Consider the following 24386-nt stretch of genomic DNA (forward strand, 5'->3'; position numbering starts at 1 on the left):
GTGTGGCAATAACAGTCAAAATGGTCCTTTTAGTTTGCAGTTTTTCTAAATGTTTTTTGTGTGCTGATTGCAGATCTGATTTAAAAACATTTAAAATGATTTTTATTGTCTGTTCTTATGATTGTGCTGAAAAATAACTTAACGTGTGAGAGGGTTGGGTGCTCGCATACATGTTGACGGTCACGCACACATATTGAAGGTCGCGAGTACATGTTATAGGCTAACATATTCTTCTCTGATAATGGTATAAAAACAAACATGAACCATTCAGTATTCAAACGTTCACTCTAAGTCATAATTTTGTTTTGTGAAACAGACTCCTAGCTGTAATTAAGTGGATATTGTTTATTGTTGTAGATCATATTTATACTTCTACGTCGTTTGTCTCATTGGCAATCATTTATATTGTATTTGGTTTATTTTTTCTCGTTTGAATTGCTTTTTTATTTGCCACTGTCAATGCATAACTTATCTTGCTATGTAAAATTGATTGTGATCAGTGTTGAAGACCGTACGTCGACCTATAGTTGTTTACTTCTTTGCCATTTGAACTCTGGTGGAGAGTTGTATCATTGCAATTCATATAAAATTTTCTTATTTTTATATAGTATTTCGCGTATTGTTTTGTTCATAAATCAGTTGGTTACTTTTACGGTCACGAAACACGTGACCTCGTCATGATCAGTTGGACGAAAAACTGGCGCTCGTCAAATTAATTTAGTTCGCTTGGAGGCAAACTTTGAACGTAAGAATTTACGTATCATCGTCTTTACACATAGAACCCCCTCATCATATGCATCTTTTTTTGCGAATATGTTGATGCATACAATGTTATTTTTCACTTTTGATTTCATAGAGAACATTCACAAAATATTTCAGACCTGCTGAAGTTTGTTTGGGATTGTGTACTCAATATGACCGTAAATCACTGTTAATCCATTTGCGTGTCTTATTTTCACCAATCGTGTTTTAGCCTTTAAGTTTTCCATATCGGTTCATTGCATGTCTGGCAATGGGAGATGTTTTTTGTTCATTGCTGAAGACTGTATGGTTATCTATAGGCGAGAACTTCTATGCCATTTGGTCGCTGGTGGAGAGTTGTCTCCACATTTTTTGCATATAACTTATTTCTTTTTTAGTTTTATGATTCATACGTCAGGCGATTATTTTATTTTCTCATTTCGATTGTATTCATTCACTTTGCCATGTCGATACACTGGAAAGCTTGTTATGCTGTATAGGTTTTGATCATTGTTAGGGGTCATACGGTGAATAATAGTTGTGCTTGTGTTATCATTTACATCATTTTGGTCCATTGACTCATTGGTGGTCATAAAACATCTTCAACATCCCAAACGCATTGCAACGTAATATTTTCTTTTTTTGGAAATAGGCGCGCATTTTACGCTAACATTGACAACTTGTAAATGAAAACGCCGCTGTTACATTGATATCAGGCTCATATAAGCCCACGGAAGACAGACATGTGTCAAAACAAACGTACATGTGTGTGTGTGTATTTTTTTGTGCGAAAACTCTCTATACAATGTACTTTAATTGATAATATCGATTCATTGAAACAGCTACAACATTGTATATTTTATGTATTTCATTTCAATGAATTGCAATTGTAAACATTTCAATAACTATTACAATAAACAAGAACAAAATGAACGTTCAATAAATGTAAATAATGTAAAGAATATCCCAATTTTTTAAATAAAAAAGTACAAAAAGAACGTAATTATTCTTTTGAATACAATATAAAGGTCTCCTCCGATTTGTTCGCATACATCAGCCCACTGTTCATATAAACATGTTAATGTTTATGCACACATATCAAATGAAGATGATGAGTGGTATATTTACAAGTCAGATGGCTGTCGCTTGTCTAAATAACTTTTAATTTTAGGCAATTTCTGCACGTTTTCGAAAAACCTTTTGATTTCGGCAAAGTCTTTGTATAAATCTGCTCCCATAACTTTACTTCCGGTTATTTTATCTAGCATGTCAAAGAAGGCAACATCTGCAAGTGAAAGCTACAAATATAAAACAGAAAGATAATTATTTCAATATCAATTTTCCTTAAATACTATGTGTCACTATATTATTGTGTGTTTATATATTCCAAATTGTCTATATAAATAGGTGAATTTCCAGCCCCGCCACATGTTGCGCCTGTCCATATTCAGGAACCTCTAGCTTTTGTTAGTCGTGTGAGTGTTTTTTTTTAATTTTGATTCGTTTGTATGTTTTAGAAATAAGTGTTTTGTTCATTTCGCTGAACTAGTATAGATGACTGTTTATGGGCAAGCCATAAACCCGCCTCTGTCCGTTATTTTCGTCGTTGTGTTGAAGACGCATTGTCGGCCTTGGGCTGATTTCTGCTCTTTGGTCTTGGTTTAATCTCTTTGAAACATTCTCCTTTTGCATTCTCTATTCTATTAGTTTGTAAATATCAATATGTACATAATATTTCTAGATATTTTCCCCAATAAGTAGTGATAATTGTTACCTTAGATCCTACTAGACATTTTCCACCATTTTCTTTCAATAACTTGGCCATGAAAGCGAAATATTTTGGTAAAACTTCTGTATTCAATTTTTTACCATATTCTGCCTGAAAAAAAAAGATCAAATCCGCTTCATTCATAACTTAGAAAATAACAAATAAATACATTCATCAATTAGTAACCAATCAGAGAATGCTGCATTCATTAAATGTTCCTGCTATGTTCATGAATGGTAGGGGTGTGGTCTTTATGCAAAGTCTCGTAGGTACATATTGTCCTGACATGTTCGAAACAGAAGTTTTTTATTCGAACAATGAAAAACAAGTGTGAATTTAAGAAAAAAATAGTAACTAACTACTCAAACAATGATTGAAGATAAAATGAACTTCCAAATAACTGTAGAAAAATGTACTTGATACCATCTATGTAAAAACACGGTTCATCTAGCTCCTTTTTTTCTAAAGTTCATGCTATTTATTTCATAATATTTTCAGACATTTTTGTGTTGTTTCTATAAATGATTTCTGCGTCCTGCAAATGTGCATTTTTTTCTAGTCCTGACATGCATGCAATATTTGTCACTGGATTTAAGTACATACAAATCAATTGATATGTAAGCTGTAACAGTTTCTATATCTTGTACGGCTGAAATCATGATAATTCCTTTAGTTATTTAAAGTTCAAAGTCCAGGATTATATTTGTTGATGTAATATCTATTGTTGACTGTTTAAATGTTATCTTCTGAATTATATTTTCACAAGTATCTTGTTTACGTATATAACAATAACGAACTACATGTATTTGTATTATTATCATTGTTATTAATATAAAAACTGACATTTTTTGCTTCATCTTGTTCAAAAAACACTTTTATAAGTTCTGTGAACACGTCATTGTAGGTCTCAAAGATGACGTCACACTTGGAACTTTCCATGTTATCGGTACCGTACAATCCTATTTCAAATTATCAATATTTATAGAATTTGTGTTGTTGCATTTAGAAATGTATGTTCTAATAGTACATGTACAAATTTCCAATGCAAAAAAGTTAAAATACAAAGCTGGAAGATACTATACACTTTACAGGGATTCTTGATATCCATTCTATAAGTTCTATCTGTCTTACACCTGCTCAAAGGCCCATTTTTATCCATTGTTGGAAGGGGTTTGGCATGTTCCAATCATTCATCGGATGGCTGTTTAACGTTCAGTAGCAAAATTAATTGCACATTCTTGACGAGAACATGATATAAATCGATGATATGAATATAATTTAATTTTGGATATAACGCGTCTTCTGATAGGCTGACAGTGTTATCATCCCATATACATAATTTAGTCATGTGACCGTCACGTCATCAACGGTTTTTTATGGTTTTTAACGGTTTAAAATGGAATTAAGAAGCTACACGCGTTATTCAGTGCGCACCAAATGTTTTATGTTATTTCTTCATAGACAGAAAATATTACAGTCATTCCTTAAATAAAACCTGCTCAGTTCAAGACCGACACGTTGCGTCGTACTTTCAACGTACTAGTCAACAAGGTAAAAATCCCCACGAGGACATACTCCCCTACCCACATAGATCATTCTGCCTCCAAATCGGTACACCAGTCTTTGATATTACTCCTAAATGTCAAATACTTTATGAAAAAGCAACAAATAACAATTTTCAAGTCTATGGTATGACCTAGCCGTGTTCAAACAACTTTTGTGTGAATTTCATCATAAGTATGACATTTGAATTAATGGACCGCTTCGAAGACGTTCTTTTACCTTCAGAGATTTATCCGATGTTGACTACTTGCGAAATTCGTACAATGATTGCAATATAACTCGTCAGACTAATGGTACGAAATTAATTCTGATCACATGGTTTACCAAAGTATAAAGACAGAAATTTGATCGAACCAATCAACTTCAATAATTGTAGATGGTGAACGCATATGTAAAAATTATTTATCCATCTTGAAAAATTGTTGATGTGAAGTTCAGGGCCAACTTGAAGGTATTACACTTGATGTCTTGCAGAATCAAACTTCAAACTTCATTATACCTAACAGAACGGTACATTGATGAGCAATCAAGATGTAGTTGTACAATTGCATAACTGCTTTCCCAATACTTGTATTGATAGAACCCATTTTTACTAATCTTGTGTTTGGGATAGTAGTTTTGGGTGCCATTTGTAATTCTTTGATGAGCTATTGCCGATTAGTTTTATAAAAGCACAAACAACTTACCAAATTCACGAGCAATGAACCGTGCAATGGCACCCGTCTGGTTAATTATTGTTTTATTATCTACCGTTAACAGAGGCATCTGGCCATATGGTGTTTCTGAAATCATAGTAAAGTCATAAAATTATTAATAGTTTGTACTAATATGATGTACTGCTACACCACTGTCCCGGGAAAGGGGATGGTTTTGCGCTAGCAAGTATGTGTAACCACGCCATATTCTGCATGTGCCTCTTCCAAGTCGAATGCATTAACTTGGTGGTTGTCGTTTGTTGCTGTTTATCATGTTTATTATATTTGAATACTGTTTTGTACATTAATCGGGACGTTAATTTCGTTTGGATTGCATTTATTTTTAAAACATTTGTCATTTCAGGACCTTTGATAGCTTACTATATAATATGGGTTTGTCCATTGATATAGTTGTTAACGTATAATACATCAGTTGCTCTTGGTGAAAACTTTTTCATTGGTAATCAAATCACTTCTTTTTTCGATATAAATATTTGCTTTGATTTTACAAATTTAAAAAAAAAATATTTTACAAATGTATGATCCATTCCAATCTGGTGTAAACGGAGAACATGATTCTACATTCAAAATCACCTTAGGTCTACAGGGACTCCACCTATGGACCTATGTGTTACAAGGCAGCACTCGAACCGACTGAAATAAGTAGAACTTCCCTGTCTCAAACACTCACGACCGATTAAATATCTACTACTAAGTAAATGCTCGAAGGGAAGCAATCACCTCACACTGGTAGGACTTTTGCTTTATTTTCCGATATGTAAGACGCCTCAATAATGTCTTTGTGAAAACAAAACGTGAATTGTACATTGTATGTGTTCGTTGTTATCTGTTTATAATGTATTATATTTTTAACAAGTGAATTTGTCTTTCAAATAATAGTTATCAAAGGTACAAGGATTATAATTTGGGAAGTGATTGATAACTTATTTGTTAAAGATCTTGGTATCGAAAAATTTAAAGCCGACAGTTTCCCTATTGCAAATGCACATAGGATTCCCGCTAAAGCTCCAGTTGACGGTACAAAACGCCCTGATGCAATTATTGTAAGGTTCATGCATTATGACGACAAGCAATGTATTATGGCTCAGGCTTACAAACTTGCAAAAAAAAGGATAAGAATTGTTGATGATCTCCCTGTTATTATGAAAGAGGCACGTAACGATCTTGCGATAATAGCTTATAACATCAGGACTAAAGAAAAACTACAAACAAGGATAAGAGCAAGAGGTGTACACTTGGTTTTAGAAACCCGTCTAAATGCACGAGATGTCTGGAACGTCCGTAAAGACATCAGTTGTGTCTGATCAATACTTGTACATGTAGAACAAACAGTACACAAATTATATATATGTATCTCTGTTTTTTGGTATATTTACTTGTTCGGTATAAATATGTATATTCATAAACAAATATACAAAAATGTATATTTAATACTTTAATATTTTTTAGGGTGTGACATAGCAGGAAGTATAGATGTGTTAATGTTCTGCTTTTTGTTGTTTTTTTTTTTTTTTGTGATGTGTGTATGTTGGGGATTTTTTTTTGCTTTTTTTTTTGCGTTTTTTGTTTGCTACAGCTTAATATTTTTATTTTTAGTGCTTTCCAGCATGTAATGTCGGTAAAACAGAAATGTTTTCCTACCCCACTAAAATAGCCAAGATAGGATACTAGGTTAACCTATGTATGTCATATATCCATATTATATAGTCTCCAAATTTTAAAGCTTAGCGACATTTTTTTTCTTCTCACGCTTAAATGACTGGTTGTAAGGTCAGTACTCACCCGATAATAGAAACCGTAAAACAGTTAAATTTACACAAAATTCATCATTAGAAGCCTTGTTCTAATGAAACTTTATGGGACAGAATTTTTTTCTGTTATCTTGTCTCAAATAATACCATGATAGAAGGTGAGATTATTACAAATGACTTGAATGTATAAGTGAAGCTGGCTTAACATATAGTACTAATAATTGAAAATTTATTGCGAAATTTTAAATTTTATTTCTTTTAAAAGAGAATCAATCGTGTAGCCCTATCAAACGTACATGCTTTATGTTTTCTACTAGTGTTTACTGCTTAGTGCTTACTGCTTACTGCTTAGCTTATATTAATATGATTTTTATTTGTGTTGATTTGCCTGAAGCTTAATTTGTGCATGACTGAAGCTTAATTTGTACATGTCAAGAGCTTTTAGATTAGCTGCTATTAATTATTAGTTACATATACATGCTTTCCTGTGCTCATGGTGTAAATATCATGAAGTGTATTAAGAAAAAAATAAACACTTGCAAAATCCTGAAAATGTTAACACTACATAAACAATATAAACAAAACAAATCTATTGATTTTATTGAAAATCAAACATTTGTTTTGTCTGTTTGTACATGTTGAAAGCAAAAACTAAATATACACATATTTATTGTCTTCATTAACTCACTATTTCTTTCGGTCTGACTCATTTGAATTGAAATGAAATAAAAAGTTACTTAAATCAACCAAAACAGTGTATATTTAATGCATTTAGATTTTGATATGAAAACACATTATATAATGGAGATAATTTTTATTATAATTTAAATTAAATAGATTTATCTCCCTTTGTACACAGTATTTCTGTATCAAAAAATATTTGAACACAAGTGGATAGGTTACTCTTCAATACAATAGTAATTTGTTTTTAATTATTATTAGATGTTTGATATTTACACTATGATCTCAAAATTTCTTTCTTTTTTTTTTTTTTTTTTTTTATTATTTTTTGTTTGTTTTTCATTTTGACACAGTATTACTTATTGTATGGAAACTATGATGTATTTAGGATACAGCAGGCAATTAATGCAGACAAGGTAGAGGAGATCAGACATTTCAGAGTTACATTATCACTTACTTATATAAAACACTATGGGAGAAGACGGTCGCAATACTCTTATCAAATCTCAAGTATTTATTATTCAGCTATAAAAATAAAATTGAATAAATGAGTGATAGTGGTATAAAAATTGTTTCATACAACTGTCAAGGTTTAAATTCAAAGGAGAAGAGGAGAGATGTTTTTGATTATCTTAAAGCAAAACATTGCCACATATATTGTTTACAAGATACACATTTTTCAGAAAAAGAAGAAATATCAATAAAAAATCTATGGGAAGGAGACTGTATTTTCAATTCTTTTGCAACAAACAAAAGAGGGGTAGCAATATTTTTTACCAAAAACTTTGAATACAAGATATATAGGATAAAAAAAGATGATCAAGGAAATCTGTTAGGAATTGATATTGAAATTGAAGGAAAAAGAATAACTTTGATAAGCTTATATGGTCCAAATAAAGATTCACCTGAATTTTATTCTAGAGTAAGTGATACAATAGAAGACTTGAACAACCAATCAGTTTTAATAACTGGAGATTACAATTTAGTCCAAAACCAAAATCTTGATACTTATAATTACCAAAATGTAAATAACCTAAAAGCCAAAGAGAAAGTTTTAAATATAATAGAAAATTATGATTTAACAGATCCTTATAGGGAATTGTACCCTGAACTAAAAAAATTTACATGGAGAAAAAATAATCCCATTAAACAAGCAAGATTGGATTTCTTTTTGATATCGCAAGGCCTTAATCAACATGTACATGATATACGCATTCTCAACAGTTATAGATCCGATCACTCCCCAATAATGTTACATTTAAAGATGAATAACTTTATAATTGGTAAAGGTCTATGGAAATTTAACAATTCACTTTTACATGACATTGAATATTCAGCTGCTGTTAAAGAGACCATAAATAAAGTTAAAGAACAATACGCATCACTAGTATACAAGAGAGAAACATTAGAAAAGATAAATGACTTAGAAATTCAATTTACTATAAACGATCAACTCTTTCTAGAAACTTTATTAACAGAAATTAGAGGAAAATCAATTTCGTATGCTTCTTTTAGGAAGAAACAAAAAGATAAAAAAGAAAGAATACTATCAGAAGATATTTAAAAACTAGAAGAACAAATATTGACAGAAGAAATATTTATTGAAACTGAAAAAAAGAAAACTGATCTAAAAGTATTAAGACAAGAAAAGATGAGGGGGTCCTACATCAGATCCAAAATCCAATGGATAGAAGAAGGAGAAAAACCTTCAAACTTTTTTCTAAATATAGAAACTAAACATTTTATAAATAAAACTATTCCAAAATTAGTCAATGAAAAAGGGGACACTATCAGTGAGCAAGATAAAATATTAAAAGAAGCAAACAATTATTACAAAAGGCTATATACTAAAACAGAAAGTTTGAATAATGTTAACCTAAACAATGAAATCCCTGATACTGATATTAAAAAAATAAATAATACCATTAGAGAATCTTTGGAGGGTGAAATTACTTATAGTGAATTGACAACTGCTTTGCGAAAAATGAAAAATGAAAAAAGCCCTGGGTCAGATGGTTTCACAAATGAATTTTTCAAGTTTTTTTGGATAGATATAGGAAAATTTGTATTTCGGTCTATAATTAATGGTTACGAAAAGGGGGAATTATCAATTACTCAAAGACAAGGTATTATAACCTGTATACCAAAGGGAGATAAACCGAGACAATTCATGAAAAACTGGCGACCAATAAGTTTACTAAATACTACATATAAATTAGCATCAAGCTACATAGCTGAGCGTATAAAATTAGTTTTACCTCAAATTATTAACAGTGATCAGACTGGCTTTATTCCGGGTAGATTTATAGGGGAGAATACTCGTCTTATTTACGATATATTATTTCATACAGAACTAAATGATTTACCAGGACTGCTCCTTCTCATAGATTTTGAAAAAGCTTTTGATTCTGTATCATGGAATTTCATTGAAGACGTTTTAGACTTTTTCAATTTCGGCCCCTCTATAAAACAATGGGTAAGAACCTTTTACAAAAATATAAGTTCTGCAGTTTCTCAAAATTGTTTTTATCTGAATTCTTTGAAATTCAAAGAGGTTGTCGACAAGGGGATCCTTTATCACCTTATATATTTCTTTTATGTGCAGAAATACTTGGAATACTAATTAGAAAAAATAAAGATATAAAGGGAATTAAAATAGATGATACTGAATATTTGATCTCTCAATATGCTGATGACACATCAATTATTCTTGACGGTTCACCAGAGTGCCTTGACGCAACTCTCCGCTTATTACATAAATATGCTGAAATGTCTGGTCTCCATATGAACTTAGACAAGACAAAGGTGGTGTGGATAGGAAAGAAAAAATACAGTCAAGACACCATGTGTGTAAAGTGGGGATTGGAATGGGGTTCCAGTAGGTTTACACTATTAGGAATAAACTTTTCTGTCAATTTGCAAGAAATGGAATCTTTGAATTATTATCCTAAAATAAAAGAAATTGAAAATATAATCAATATTTGGTCTAGACAAACACTTACTCCAGTGGGAAAGATAACAATTATCAAGACACTAATTATTTCGAAATTAAATCATCTGTTTCTAACATTACCAACACCATGCAATACTACTCTTAAACAACTTATTCGTACAATCTATTCATTTATTTGGGAAAACAAACCTGACAAGATTAAAAGAGAAATATTATGTCTGGAACATAAATTTGGGGGGCTGAAAATGTTAGATATTGAAGAATATATAAAAGGGTTAAAATTAACGTGGGTCCGACGGTTGCTAAAAAACAATACAAAACTCAAAAAGCTTATAGAAAGCACAGAAAATATTGATATTGAAAAACTAGTATTTCTAGGCCCGCCAAACAAATGTAAAAACCCCTTTTGGAAAGAGATTTTTAAAGCATGGACAGAAATGCTTCATAAACTTAAACCAAAAAATGAAGAAGAATTTTTAACAGATTCACTTTGGAATAATGGAAATATTAAAATAGGTAGCAGAAGTGTGTTCTATAAAGACTGGGCTGATAATGGTATTTTATTGATTAATGATCTGGTAGATAATGAGGGTAAATTAATGTCGTTTGAGCAATGCAAAAATATTTATGAAATTAAATCTAACTTTCTAGTTTATAATGGCGTTATATCAGCAATAAAATCATATCAAAATTCTCTTAAACATAATATCTCTATAGAAAATCTTAATAAAGTTCATGGACCAATTCTACCGAATAATATTAGAACATTTTTTTTGTCAAATAAAGGGTCAAAAGATATGTATAATGTTTTCTTAGAAAAAAGTAGTACAAGGCCTAGTTGTGAAGATAAATGGTCTCTAAGATTTAATAAAAATTTTGATTGGAAAAAAGTGCATAATATGTCTTTCTACACCACAAAGAGCTCTAAACTACATTGGTTCCAGTACAGAATAGTGCACAGAATCATAGGCACAAATGAATTTTTATTTAAAATTAAGTTAAAACAATCAGATAAATGTACTTTCTGTAATGAAGCTATTGAAGATATTGAGCACATATTTTGGACATGCCATAAAATTTCAGATTTATGGATTGAACTTGGTGATTGGATTTATAACCAAACACAAATATTGATTCCATTTAATATAGATATTATTTTATTTGGTAAATTAGGTAACAACGGAAATAATATGATAAAAAACTTAATAATACTCCTGACAAAATTCTATATTTACAGAACAAAACTATGTGAAAAAAAGGTAAATTTTACAGGACATAAAAACTACCTCAAAGAATCTCTGGCACTAGAAAATAATTTATTTTTTAAAAGAAAACCTTTTCATATGGCCAATATCTGCTGGGACCCCTGGCTTCCAATTTTAGAAGACTAGGTTGATTATCAAAAAATTGGTACATCATGTACCGGAATTATTTTTATGTACATTTCTTTCCTTATCCACATCGCCACCTATGTTATGATTTGATACTGTTATATGTTGGTTTATATATATGCTTGATGTTTTGTCTATGTTTATAACTACATGTATGTTCCTCTAAGTTATTGCCTGTATGCAAATATTTGAATAAATAAATCCTGCAAGCTACATTATGAATGTTGTAAGTAAAATATATTTATTATTTTAATTTTTTTAATTTTTTTTTTTTTTTTTTTTTTTTTTGCTTTTTCCAAAATACGAAATTTCTATGATTTTTATTTATTTATTCTTTATATTTTTTTTTTTTTTTTTTTTTTATCTATTCAGATTTATTGATCATTCTATATTGATAATGTTTTAGTTAGATATTATAATTTACAATGATTTATAAATGTATATATTACAGTTAAAAAAACTAACAAATACTAACCAAATTGACTATATGCTACTAACGGTTAACGAGGTCGGGATAAGGTACCGGTATTTGATGTATCCACTAACAAATGTCAAACTATCAATAAAGTATGATCAAATTTAAAAAAAAAAAAAAAAAAAAAGGATTATAATTTAGTACGCCAGACGCGCGTTTCGTCTACATAAGACTCATCAGTGGTGCTCATATCAAAATAGTTATAAAGCCAAACAAGTACAAAGTTGAAGAGCATTGAGGATAAAAAAAATCCAAAACGTTGTGCCAAATACGGCTAAGTAATAAGTCATTCAATTTTAAAGTTCAAAATGGAAACATCACTAAATCACTTAATCCCAGTTACTAGTATTTCTACAATGATCATACATGTCATAGTATATGTGAGACATGCATACATGATATGGTATACTAGTATGTGTGACTAACATTTCGGTTAATTTGAATAATGAGACATTGAATTACGTACATAGATAAATGATATTGCATTTCGTCGTATCCATGACTCAGTAGGATAATCTCTCTTATCAAATGCTTAATATAATCACTACTTCACAAATATTTAAAATTAGAAAATAAAGAAGGTGCCATTTGGGGGAAACAATTGGCATTATTTCAAACTGTTTCCGGGGCTTGCGGGTATAAACCAATTTTTTTAATTAATGTAGGATTTCGCTAAATTTTTCTATAATTGAACTTTATCTTATACTTAATGGAAAAAATGAAATAAACAAAATGGGGTCACCGTTCATTTACGCTTACAATCTGCCTTCGAAAGAAGCATACGTTTTTGTAAAGGTACTTTTTTTCTGTTGAACTAATTACAAAAGATTTGTTTAAGTACAGCTTATTTGAAAATTATAATAAAAATATAGGTCACCGATGAGTTAAAAAAGATATTTCAATTTTTATTCCAACAAATTGGAATTTATGCACTAAAGGGAGATAATTTGGAGCTTTTTCAATAATACATGTATATACATTTCAAAGTCATCTGGAGCCGACACAAATTGATTTTGTTGAATGATTTTTGTTCCATATGATATAGTTATAACTACTAAAGGTAATTAATACATTTTTTAGTGAACAATAAATATTTATTTTTTCTGAAATTTTTATATCCTCGAACCCCCTTAACTTCTCCTTTTCAATAGAAAAAAATAAAAACTACAGAGAACAAGCAAGTTCACCCCCTCAACCTTTCCTCTAGGTATTCAATGAAATATACTAAACACAAAGCTGTAATGCTAAACACTATTTACAAGTAGCTTCTTCAAACTTTTCGCACTTTACACTTTTAAAAAAAAAGATTCACATTGGTTTCATATAATTACCAAAAAATAAAGAGAATTATTGGGACCTAATCAATTATTTTCTGACTTCGTATACATCGTGTATATTTAAAGGAGCACTAGCTGTCTAATTCATGTTCACCCATTTCACTCAAATTATCATATTTGATTGATACGATGTAAAACAAATATCCGAACTATTGAAGTCTTAAATAAACAGTTTACAGGTCGTGAGCTCGATAATATGTAGCTTCGTTATTGTGTATTTTAGTCTAGACGCCATCTCATTAACTATCGAGTTGACCCCCGAACAACTCAGATGACCATATGTATAAGCGATATAGACTTAAACATATATATATATATATATATAAATAAATAAGACCACTCTTGCATCTAGATTTTTCATAGTCTGTTGAATTTCATATCATCATTTTTAATTGTATAATAATAATTTGTTGTGGACCGAATCAGTCAATCAAATCATTAACCTTTGTTTCACTTTCAATGTTGACATTCTTTTCCTTTTAATAACTTTACACGGACAATTTAGGCTTTATCCATCTTTTGCTAAGGGGTTAAATCAACGTTTATGAGTTTGACAGTCCCTCTAGTATTTTTCGTCCCTCTTTTACATGAATACGGATTCATGCAATGAGATGGAATTTTTACTTGCAGGTGAATAATTCATCATCAATATTTATTAGCTTATTTTGACAAAATTGAACCAAACTGGCTGCTTAAAACGAATAATTATTTCATTATAACTCTTTCTTTAATGATTGAACAAAACAAATCATAATATAAATTTTCTACATATCTGGTAGCTAGTGCCCCTTTAATACATTCCAACCTAGATATATATATACTTAAGAAAAATATATAAAATTTTATAGTAATTTTCGATATCCTCGATTGTTTTATACCGATACCAATGACAATTTGTAGATAAACGACTATGGTTTTAATGTTTGTTTCAATAGATAAACTGAAGGTATTTGGTATTAATTATTGTTCTACGTCTTAGCCAAGGAAGGAATTTAAATGATCGGTATAACGTAATCGGTATTCAGACTTTCAAATTTGAGGTGTTCAAATACAAAAATGTCAGTAAAATTTGTATATAGTGATTAAGAAAAAAGGAACGCACATATATTTTGGCTTCAGATACATATAAATATATATATACTAAGAAATTACTCTTACTGTGTTTAAACACTGCCCATGAATCGCCCGTAAGTCTTTCATCTTTTAACTCCTGACCAGCTCCAGCAAACAAAAGACGAAGAATTTCAGCTCTCCCTCTTTCTTCAAAGTAAGAAAGTTTGTATTTAGCAGGCATTTTGAATGTAAGATAAGATGTTATCTTCTGATGGCTTAAACAAAAATAAAAGGCGTCAATAGACTGACGAAGCCATATATACGCATAAAAACAATGTTCTAAATACTGACGTTGAACAATTACCTTTATAATAACTTTTACTGAATTTTTACCTAAAACGTATCTCGATGAAATCTATTATAGATATTTCTTTTTTTTATCAAAACGGGAATATACCTTTTATAGACTATCAAAGGTATTGAAATTATATATATAAACATTAGGTCCTAACTAAAGATTGTAGTAATGTTCAAAATAATGGCCAATAATGCTATTTTATCTTACATGTTATTTGATATCGATGTGTTTATTCTTTAATAATTTAATTTTTGATGTAACGCGTCTTCTGATTGGCTGACGTTATTTTGTTATGAGCCCATAGACATAATTTAGTCATGTGACCGTGACGTCATCAACGTTTTTTCATAATTTCTACGGTTTAAAATGGAATTTAGAATTAAATTATAAGAAATGACTGTAATACTTTTTCTGTCTATTCGAAATAACATAAAACATGTGGTGCACACTGTTAAATAACCCGCTACGCGCGTTATTCAGTGTGCACCAAATTTTTTATGTTATTTCTTCAAAGACAGAAAAAATATTACAGTCATTCCTTAAAGGTAAATGTTTAGAGCATTCCTATGGAAATATACAGGGTCTCGAGCTCCACGCTGTTGCTTTTAATGAATGTGTCCTACCGAATTAGACTTTTTACCGGATTTGTTATCACATAAGCAACACGACGGGTGCCACATGTTGAGCAGGATCTGCTTACCCTTTCCAGAGCACATATGAACAATGAAAAATGAAACTACAATATGATCTTATTTTTTTGTGTCCACTTTTAGTTAAGCCGATTAAACAATATAAAAACGAATAATTTGTCTTGGGGTTTTGATATAACGGTCTGCAGCTAAACGAAATTAGTACTGTTATATTTTATAAACTTATATCTAACATTCGTACGGAACGGAACGTATACCATATATAATTATTTCTATTGCTTCAGCTCACAATATTGTTATTATGTAACTAACATATTATCTGGTTATTCAATGTCGGCATATTAGAAATTTGCACTTTAACAATGTAAATGTGTTGAACCGTTATTTCATTAGAGTCTACGATTATTACATAATAGATAAGCTATTGTGCGCAGCACGTGGTATTTAATTACGGGAAGTCTGAGTATTCCTTGCATGCTAAATTAAACTTTATGCCAATAGCCATTACTTCATTTTTGTTTAAAATTAAAAACATGGAGTTAATTCACTTCTTTCTCGTGTACTTAACAGAAAGTCTTTACTATTCTTAATGACTAATGCAGCATTGTATCTAATCAAATTCAACCTTATGTTTAGCTTTACAGCGGATTTCATTGAGTGTGTAGCCAAAGGTATTATCTTTGGTTAGCTTTCATGTTAGCTGAACCTTGAAGTCATTGTTGTGTTAGGTAAACTACCCTACTTTAAGAATAGACTAGTTTGACAGAAAACCAATCTATCTGTCTGTTGGACTATGCTATTTCGAAAGGAGGGTAGTATACTTGACTTAATAAGGACGTCACGGTTCAGCTAACATACAAGCTAACCAAAGATATTACCTTTTGCTACAAACTCAATGGAATCTGCTGTAAAGACATTTGAATTGTTTTGTTCACTTCTTTATTTACATGTTGAATAGAAAAAATATTGCATTAGTGAGTACTGGTGATTACAATATAAGGCACTAGCTATCAATAACTATAATACGATATAAGTGATGTAAACATGTTTTGGGAAAGTTTTATTTATTTGCTATTCATTTGAAATCAACTTATTATCAATTAAAATGAGTAATTTTTAAATAAGTTCTTATGGATGTACAAAGGTCAGGTTTTAGTATTTATGTAAAATGTTCGGACTCCTTGGTGTTTTTCCATACAATACAATATAAAAAATAATTTGCCCCATAACATCCATTCATTTTTTCACATGAAATTTAATAGCTCATAAAAGGTCATTTACCAAAATTATAGCAGATTGTTGATTTTCTTTCTTTTGATTTTAGACAAAAAAAATACCAATGCAAATATAAGGTAAAAGTCCGAGTCAGCCTTTTCCCGCCATATTTTAAATATCTAGTATCTCGAAAAGGAGCTCCATGACCTATCAATATTTTTAGCTTATTTTATTTCTTTACCAATGCTCTTCCAGCTTATAGTGTCAATTTTAGATTCTTGATTAATTAATTTCACCTAACTACATCCTTAAGGCTCATACTAGTAATTCACATTGCCATTGTTATGTCATCACCTGTCACTGGATTGTCGACTGCTTTTGTTCAGGAATCTTGAACTAGCAGTGTTTTATATATGTTTTGATGTATGCTTTTTTGTGCTTCTTTGTTTAATATTTGTTTGTTTTTGTTGTGATGGAAATTGTGATACGGTGATGACTGCTGTACAGCTATTTGACAATTTTACCTATTATGTCTGTTTTGTTCAAGCAACGTTGTAAATATAATTGAATTTGATGCGACTGTCATACAAGTGCGAGATTTATCTCTATAAAACCAGGTTCAATCCACAATTTTCTATATAAAATAAATGCCTGTATCAAGTCAGGAATATGACAGTGGTTGTCTGTTCGTTTTATGTGGTTTAACATTTGAGTTTGCCATTTGATTAGGGACTTTCCGTTTTGAACTTTCCTCGATGTAAAGTATTTTTGTGATTTTACTTTTTTAGCATTATGCTAACGGTTTATTTTAACTGTAATTTGCATGAACAATACTGTACTGTCCATTTGTCTCCAATCCTCTTTATATACACTGTCAGTGCCTTAAAATGCTTTTAAAGCTTACTACGCCACATTTTGTAATGCCATACGGTACAAACCTATGTATGATGATATCAACGTCATTGTGCCTAATTAATATTGCTATAATTAAAGTTATAACATGATAGAAAATAACTGCGATTTTGTAGACATTACATTTAAATCTGATTAGAAAAAGTATCAGACATTATTGAAGTAGAGTGGTCATCATCTTGATAATGTCCTCATAACGGTAACTTAAGCATTTTGTGTTTTGATGATTATATAAGAACTATTGATTTTGACTATTTATAATGATTATATACATGATATATATACACTGATATGATAAGATCTGTTCGATACAGAACATTTGTATTTCTCATTTACTAGACGGGAAGTCGTTACTATTTTTAATGACCAATACATAAAGAATATTAAATGCATTTTAGTTTTTGATACTAACTTTATCTGCGAGAATATTCTATATTATAAAAGTAGAATAAAACCAAATTTTCTTATTATCTACTTAAGCCATCTTATGTTCGGATGTGCTATACATGCTTTAAAAACGTTTCAACATAACAGTAAAAAATTGCAATTTAGTAAAAAAAATTCTTTCTGATCTGTTTAGAAAAAGCATCAGATATTATTGAAGTTCAGTGGTTATTATCTTAATAATGTCTTCATAATGGTAACATTCGCAATTTGTTCTTTGATGATTAGTAAGAACTATTAATTTTGACTATTTATAATGATTATATATATATTTAGGGAGCTACCATTTGATTTAAATGGAAGGGGGGGGGGGCTAGGATGGAAAATTTGTTGTAATCTCTGTCCTGCCTTTTTATTTTTCACTCTATTCGGTCCTGTCTTTTTTTTATTGGTTTATCCTGACCTTTTTTTTACCTAAATTGTCATCCTGCCTTTTTTTTTTTGCAAAGTGTCTCATCCTGCCTTTTTTTAACTCAAAACTCCTGTTCTGCCTATTTTTTTCAAATTTCATCCTAGCCCCCCCCCCCTAAAAATCAAATGGTAGCTCCCTTAGATCCGTTCGGTACAGAACATTTGTCTCTCTCGTGTATTATACGGGAAGTCGTTACTGCTATTCATGACCAATCCAGAATTTTATCTGATTAAATTTAAAGTTATGGGTGAACTTAAGCAATTTGATTTGTTTTGCTTCATTCTAAAATTACAATGTTGATCAGCCAAATGCACTTCTTCAGAATGCACTTTATTAGTTTTCTTGTGACTAGACTGTACTCCTTTGATCTTCTGATTTACCATTACTGTCAATTTAATTTTGAATATCCTAAATAGATATAGGAAGATGTGGTGTGAGTGCCAATGAGACAACTCTCCATCCAAATAACAATTTTAAAAAAGTAAACCATTATAGGTCAATGTACGGCCTTCAACACGGAGCCTTGGCACACACCGAACAACAAGTTATAAAGGGCCCCAAAATTACTAGTGTAAAACCATTCAAACGGTAAGCATAGACAGCATTTAATTAAAATATGTTTTAATCAACTAAGTATGAAAATTTAAATATGCTAGAAACAACTTTACATCAGGGGGAAACCCAAATAAACAGCATGTAACTATACGTACACAATACTCATATGCGTCCCATAAATTTGTTTAGAACTTCCGACCCTTAATGCTATTCAACTTCGTTTTTAATTTGTCTTTTTAACTTTGCTTTATTCGATCATCACTGAAAGGTCAGTTCTTGTCCATTCGTTTTTGATGCGTTTTGTTATTTGATTTTCACTTGTGATTAGGGACTTTCCGAATTGATTTTCCTCTAAGTTCAGTATTTTTGTGATTTAACTTTTATTCCAGTCCAAACGAGTGTCTGGCATACACAATCATAAGCCAACTATCGTTGATGAACTGTTTCCCTTTGGCATGAAACAAAAATTTCAAATCAATCATATTGAAATAAGATAGACTATACAGCGAACATAAATCAGCGAAAACAAAACAAACTTTATTTCATTACATGATGAAGACAACTCGGAACCAGCAGGGATGATATAAAGATTGTTTTGTTTTTTGAAAAGATTAGATCGTTGGTTTTCCAGTTTGAATTGATTTACACTAGACCTTTTTGAACTATTTTAAGCGTTTTGTTCAATGTGGGCCAAGGCTCCGTTTTAAATGCCTTTCTTTGACCTGGATTGTTTGCGTTTTACTAATTGTGTGACTTGGATGGAAAATTGTCTTATTTGCTCTCATACCACATCGTCTGATTTTAGTTGTGAATTTGTCATTACCTCGCTTTGTTTGTTTATTCTCTTTTTATTTTTCCTGATCAATGTTGTATATTTATCTAAAAGAGGGACGAAAGATACCAAAGGGACAGTCAAACTCATAAATCTAAAACAAACTGACAACGCCATGGCTAAAAATAAAAAAGACAAACAGAAAAACAATAGTACACATGACACAACATAGAAAACTAAAGAATAAACAACACGAACCCCACCAAAAACTAGGGGTGATCTCAGGTGCTCCGGAAGGGTAAGCAGATCCTGCTCCACATGTGGCACCCGTCGTGTTGCTTATGTGATTACAAATCCGGTAAATAGTCTAATTCGGTAGGTCACATTCATGAAAGGGAAGGGGATTGTAGTTACGACGTAAGGAACAAATCCGATATCATTTGTGAAACGGTTATTCCATAACGGTCAACCAACTCGTGATGGCGTCCGTAAAATTTACGAAGGGATGATTTTAACTTCAATATCGGTTATATAAATACAATTTCAGCAAATTTTAAAAGAGAACTCACAATAGCAGTACTTTTTTTTATATACATTTGCAACATTTTTTTATAGATGAACATCAACTATTTAACTAATTTCTGGCGTTTGCTTTTTAGCACACAGATACGGCACGAACGTAATAAAAAAATCAGTCGGTATATATGAATTGCTTTCCATTATCAACTTGACATTTAATTGTAAAGCTGGATTACGAAAACAGATAAGAACAATATTAAAATAAAGAATGAACCGCGTTGTATGAGTCATTACATAACATGAATATAAAGAAGATGCTTCTTTTCTTTGAAATGAAAAAAAAAATGTTATTCAAACGAGGAAATGTGCATGTCGAATAAACACTATCATCATTTTATTGATGAATATACTTCTAACACATACTAGTACCACAATAAAAATTGAAAAGACTACCGGCACCAAAATTGTTTGCATGTAATATTTAAATGAAATCCCACTCTATAAAATATAATAGAAATGCAAAATTATTCTTGTTTATTGGTTTTGCCATGCTCAAGTTTTGTTGATATGCATTTGCATTTATTGCAGATATAAAACTTCCACTGATTAGTTCAATGTTTTCATTTAATAGGTTTAATACATGAAATGTTCATCACAATAAAGGAATTGATAATAATTCTTACTGCAAGCTGCCGTCATCTTTGACAAAAATATTGCATTAACGTTATCCACTTCGTGATGGCGTCCGTAAAACTAGCGCGTTCGGGTGGATTTTCCTTAATTTCGGATGATCAATCATGCTTTGACTGTGCAGTTAGACACCCCGCCTCTTTCTCCTTGGTTTGAAACCAACTTTTGAAAATAAACGGATCCGCAACTGAGTCTTACAAATTTTCATTTAATTCTAGCGAGGTATCGTTAAATTAAATCATCTTAATAAATTCAGAATGGAAACGGGGAATGTGTGAAAGAGACAATAATCCTCTCGGTCAATCGTATCAACTTTCCCTAATATACATGTATATGCAAATCATATAAGAATTATGATGTCATTCACACAAATTGTTATTTGATTTTTATCATCTTGGTGACTTTATCTCACAATATATAATGGTATCTTAGGCACCAACCATTTGATTTTCTGGGGGTGGGGGCTATGGTTTTTTTTGGAAAAAAAAGTTTGTTTCCAGTTTTATAATTTTTTTTTGATTCTGAGAAAAAAAATTGTTTGTTTCACCCTCAGCTGCGACTATATGTAATGCTAAAATTGAAAGAAAAAAATTGTTTTCGACTTGTCGCGAAAAAAATAGATTGTTTTTCGCCGCAGGCCAAAAAAAAAAAATTGTCCAGAAAAAAAAACCGTAGCCCCCCCCCCCCCCCCAGAAAATCAAATGGTTGCTGCCTTACCAAGACTATAAGCGCTTTACAAGACTAAGTTTAGACTTGAATATTAATGAAACTACTATAAAAAGTTTAAAAACAGACAAATTCGTTTATTTTGATCAAGCTGAAAATAAGGAGAATGACGATCGTACCTTTCAAGTTATGTTCGTTCAAATTGATGAGGAACATTGAACGGTTTTTGGATGGTGGATAAAGGCAGTAAAAAGGGGATAGAAAAAAAAGGTGAATGGAAAGCCGGGATTTCGAAACTGAGTGATACGTTTCACCCTTTTTTCCCCATTGATCAATCTTTTTAAATTTTTTGACAGAAGATCTTAATGTTACGTCATATCATTTTCAATCTTACAAGGTATCAAAAGTACGCAAATCGGGATTTTTTGAAGGTCAAATTATTCGACAAGCCTAGATTTTGTAATATGTACTAATGAGATCTAGAGTTAAGACACGCTTTTGAGCGTCTGTGAAGAATCTTTTGTAGACAAAACGCGCGTCTGGCGCAAATACAAAATTTAAATCCTGTTATCTATGACGAGTTTATTGGGATGTGGGGTATTATGGTAGGAAGTTGGAACGGTGGATGAAAATAAGTAAAAAGTTGGGATTCGGGATATATGGACAGAAGGTTGTAACGTGGGATGTGGTTTGTAAAAAGTGGGACATTGGAAAACGAAGTTGGAAGTGGGATAAAATTAAAAAAAAAAAAAAAAAAAAAAAAAAAAACGGCCGGGTATTTGGGAAAAGATTACTCCCTTGTCACTTATCATATTTTCAGATTGGTGTCAGTAATATTTAGTTGCATTGTAATAAAGGGCTTTTAACTTAATACGCTATCTCCTAAATTTTTCAATCTAGTTTTAAAACATCCGAAGAATACACCTCTGACAACACACAGTTATATTTCGTTATTTCTGCTACTTCATATGTCATTTACATGTCTAGCCAAAAATTAACACATAGTTTTCTCTATCTTATTAAATGCATCCATCTAAAAACAATCAACTTTTATCGTGTTTATGATGTAATAAACATTTTATTCGCTCTTAATAAAAAAGGTCGTTTTACTACCGACGACGCATCATTTAATGTGCATAGCATCGTGTCGAAGGTAACTGTTGTATGACTTTATACCCCCCCCCCCAACCCCCCACCCCACCCCCCGAAAAAAAAACAAAAAAAAAACAAGCCAAAACAAATCAAAACATTAGAAATTTACTAGCAGAAATATGTGCCAATAAAAAGTCAACATGGTCATTTTTATATTGAGTCTTTTTATTACATTTTTTGTGTGCTACGTGCCGATCTGATGAGTAAAGTTTTTTAATGATTTAATAGTTGTTCTAATATTTGTACTGAAACCGCAATGTCCATGGTTATAGACGGGCTTGGCATCGTATACATCGTGTACGTGTTAATCGATTTGCCTTAACGGAATAACAGAGCGCTATATTTTAATTTTCATTGGAAAGAGGAGAACAAACCTCATCGAAATACCGTTGTCGTCGTTGTCTGTCGTGGTCACGTATTTTTAAATCAGGGTCAAAGGTCAAAGCAAAAATTTCTTTTCCCACTGGATAGATTTTTATCATATTCGAATTCCCCACGATATCAAAATTGAGTAGATGTTATATTTATTGTTAAAAAAGATTATGGACTGCTTAATTTCTGATTTGCCTGACATGGGCATAAATCTGTAAATGATAGATTAGTTAGAAGCAAATATAAACTAAATCTTGCATAAAATTCATATGACATGACCTTCGAGATCGAATGGAACTGAACTGAAGAGGAGAATGTAGGATAGTTTTGCTATATGGGAAGACATCACATTTATGTCTGGAGTGAAGCTCTTATACTAATAACATACTGTTTAAAAGTAGATTCACAAGGGAGAAATTTTAAATTGTAAAATTGGAATGGAAATGAAATGGGGAATGTACCAAAGAGACAACAACCCGACCATAGAGCGACAATTTTAGCCAATTTTACGCTTAATTTGTTTAGGTCAAAATGATCTATTTTAAGTTTTGACTTGAGATCATTTAACGTAACAACTAGATCTCGAGCTGTATCTATAGATTCATCGTTGTCACAATAAGAAAGGTTTGACAAATGGGAAAAAAACATCTGGGTTGTCCCTCAAGACTAAAATACAGTGCGCTTACAGATCCTAAACAAGGACGACGTTGTATCACATCATGTTAAAACATGTGCGAGTGGTAGACTGACAGATGGCAAACGCGAGACTTTTACATATTTCTTGTGTACAAGTTATAGTGCCTGTTTGAAATTATTCTTAGAACATAAGGCGGTTAGTTTTTTTTTCTCTCATTTGGATTGTTTTCATTCACTTTGCCATGTCGGGACACTGGGTAGTTTGTTATGTTGTATGGGTTTCAATCATTGCTTAATGTCGTAGTGACCTACATATAGTTGTTTACTTTTTTTGGTATTTGGACTCTGGTGGAAAGTTGTCTCATTGGTAATCATACTAAATCTTTTTATTTCAATTTTGTATTTCCTTTATTGTGTTAAAACAACAAGAACTACAAAGATGGGACCAATTTGTCTCATTGGCAATCATACAACACTTTTTTTATATATTTTATTTCTTTTACTGTATTTTTCATTAATCAGTTGGTTAGTTTTTTTTATTTGAATTCTTGTCACTTTTCCATTTTGGGGCATTTAATATATCTTGCTATGCGATATGGGTTTT

The 24386-nt window shown here is 31.1% G+C and overlaps 2 protein-coding genes across 2 annotated transcripts in view; one reads left to right on the forward strand and one right to left on the reverse strand.

Annotated features, from left to right (window-relative positions):
* Nucleotides 1-24386, forward strand: part of LOC143055597 (uncharacterized) — a 445604-nt gene that overhangs the window by 263078 nt on the left and 158140 nt on the right. The window lies entirely within an intron of this gene.
* LOC143055593 (glutathione S-transferase 1-like) lies at nt 1721-14711 on the reverse strand. Its single transcript, XM_076228753.1, has 5 exons — nt 14535-14711; nt 4759-4854; nt 3353-3468; nt 2516-2620; nt 1721-2039 (listed from the first exon to the last, which is right to left on the reverse strand). The coding sequence occupies exons 1-5, from the start codon at nt 14668-14670 to the stop codon at nt 1866-1868; spliced, it is 627 nt and encodes a 208-aa protein (XP_076084868.1). The 5' UTR covers nt 14671-14711; the 3' UTR covers nt 1721-1865.

This window comes from Mytilus galloprovincialis, chromosome 12 (genome assembly GCF_965363235.1).
Source record: "Mytilus galloprovincialis chromosome 12, xbMytGall1.hap1.1, whole genome shotgun sequence".
Classification (NCBI taxonomy): domain Eukaryota; kingdom Metazoa; phylum Mollusca; class Bivalvia; order Mytilida; family Mytilidae; genus Mytilus; species Mytilus galloprovincialis.

What these genes read in the sequence shown, in the direction of transcription:
- LOC143055593 (XM_076228753.1), bottom strand. Translation starts at nt 14,670, where the DNA reads ATGCCTGCTAAATACAAACTTTCTTACTTTGAAGAAAGAGGGAGAGCT. An exon ending in ATGGGCAGTGTTTAAACACA is followed by an intron (nt 4,855 to 14,534) that starts GTAAGAGTAATT and finishes CTATGATTTCAG; the next exon opens with AAACACCATATGGCCAGATG. An exon ending in GTTCATTGCTCGTGAATTTG is followed by an intron (nt 3,469 to 4,758) that starts GTAAGTTGTTTG and finishes AATTTGAAATAG; the next exon opens with GATTGTACGGTACCGATAAC.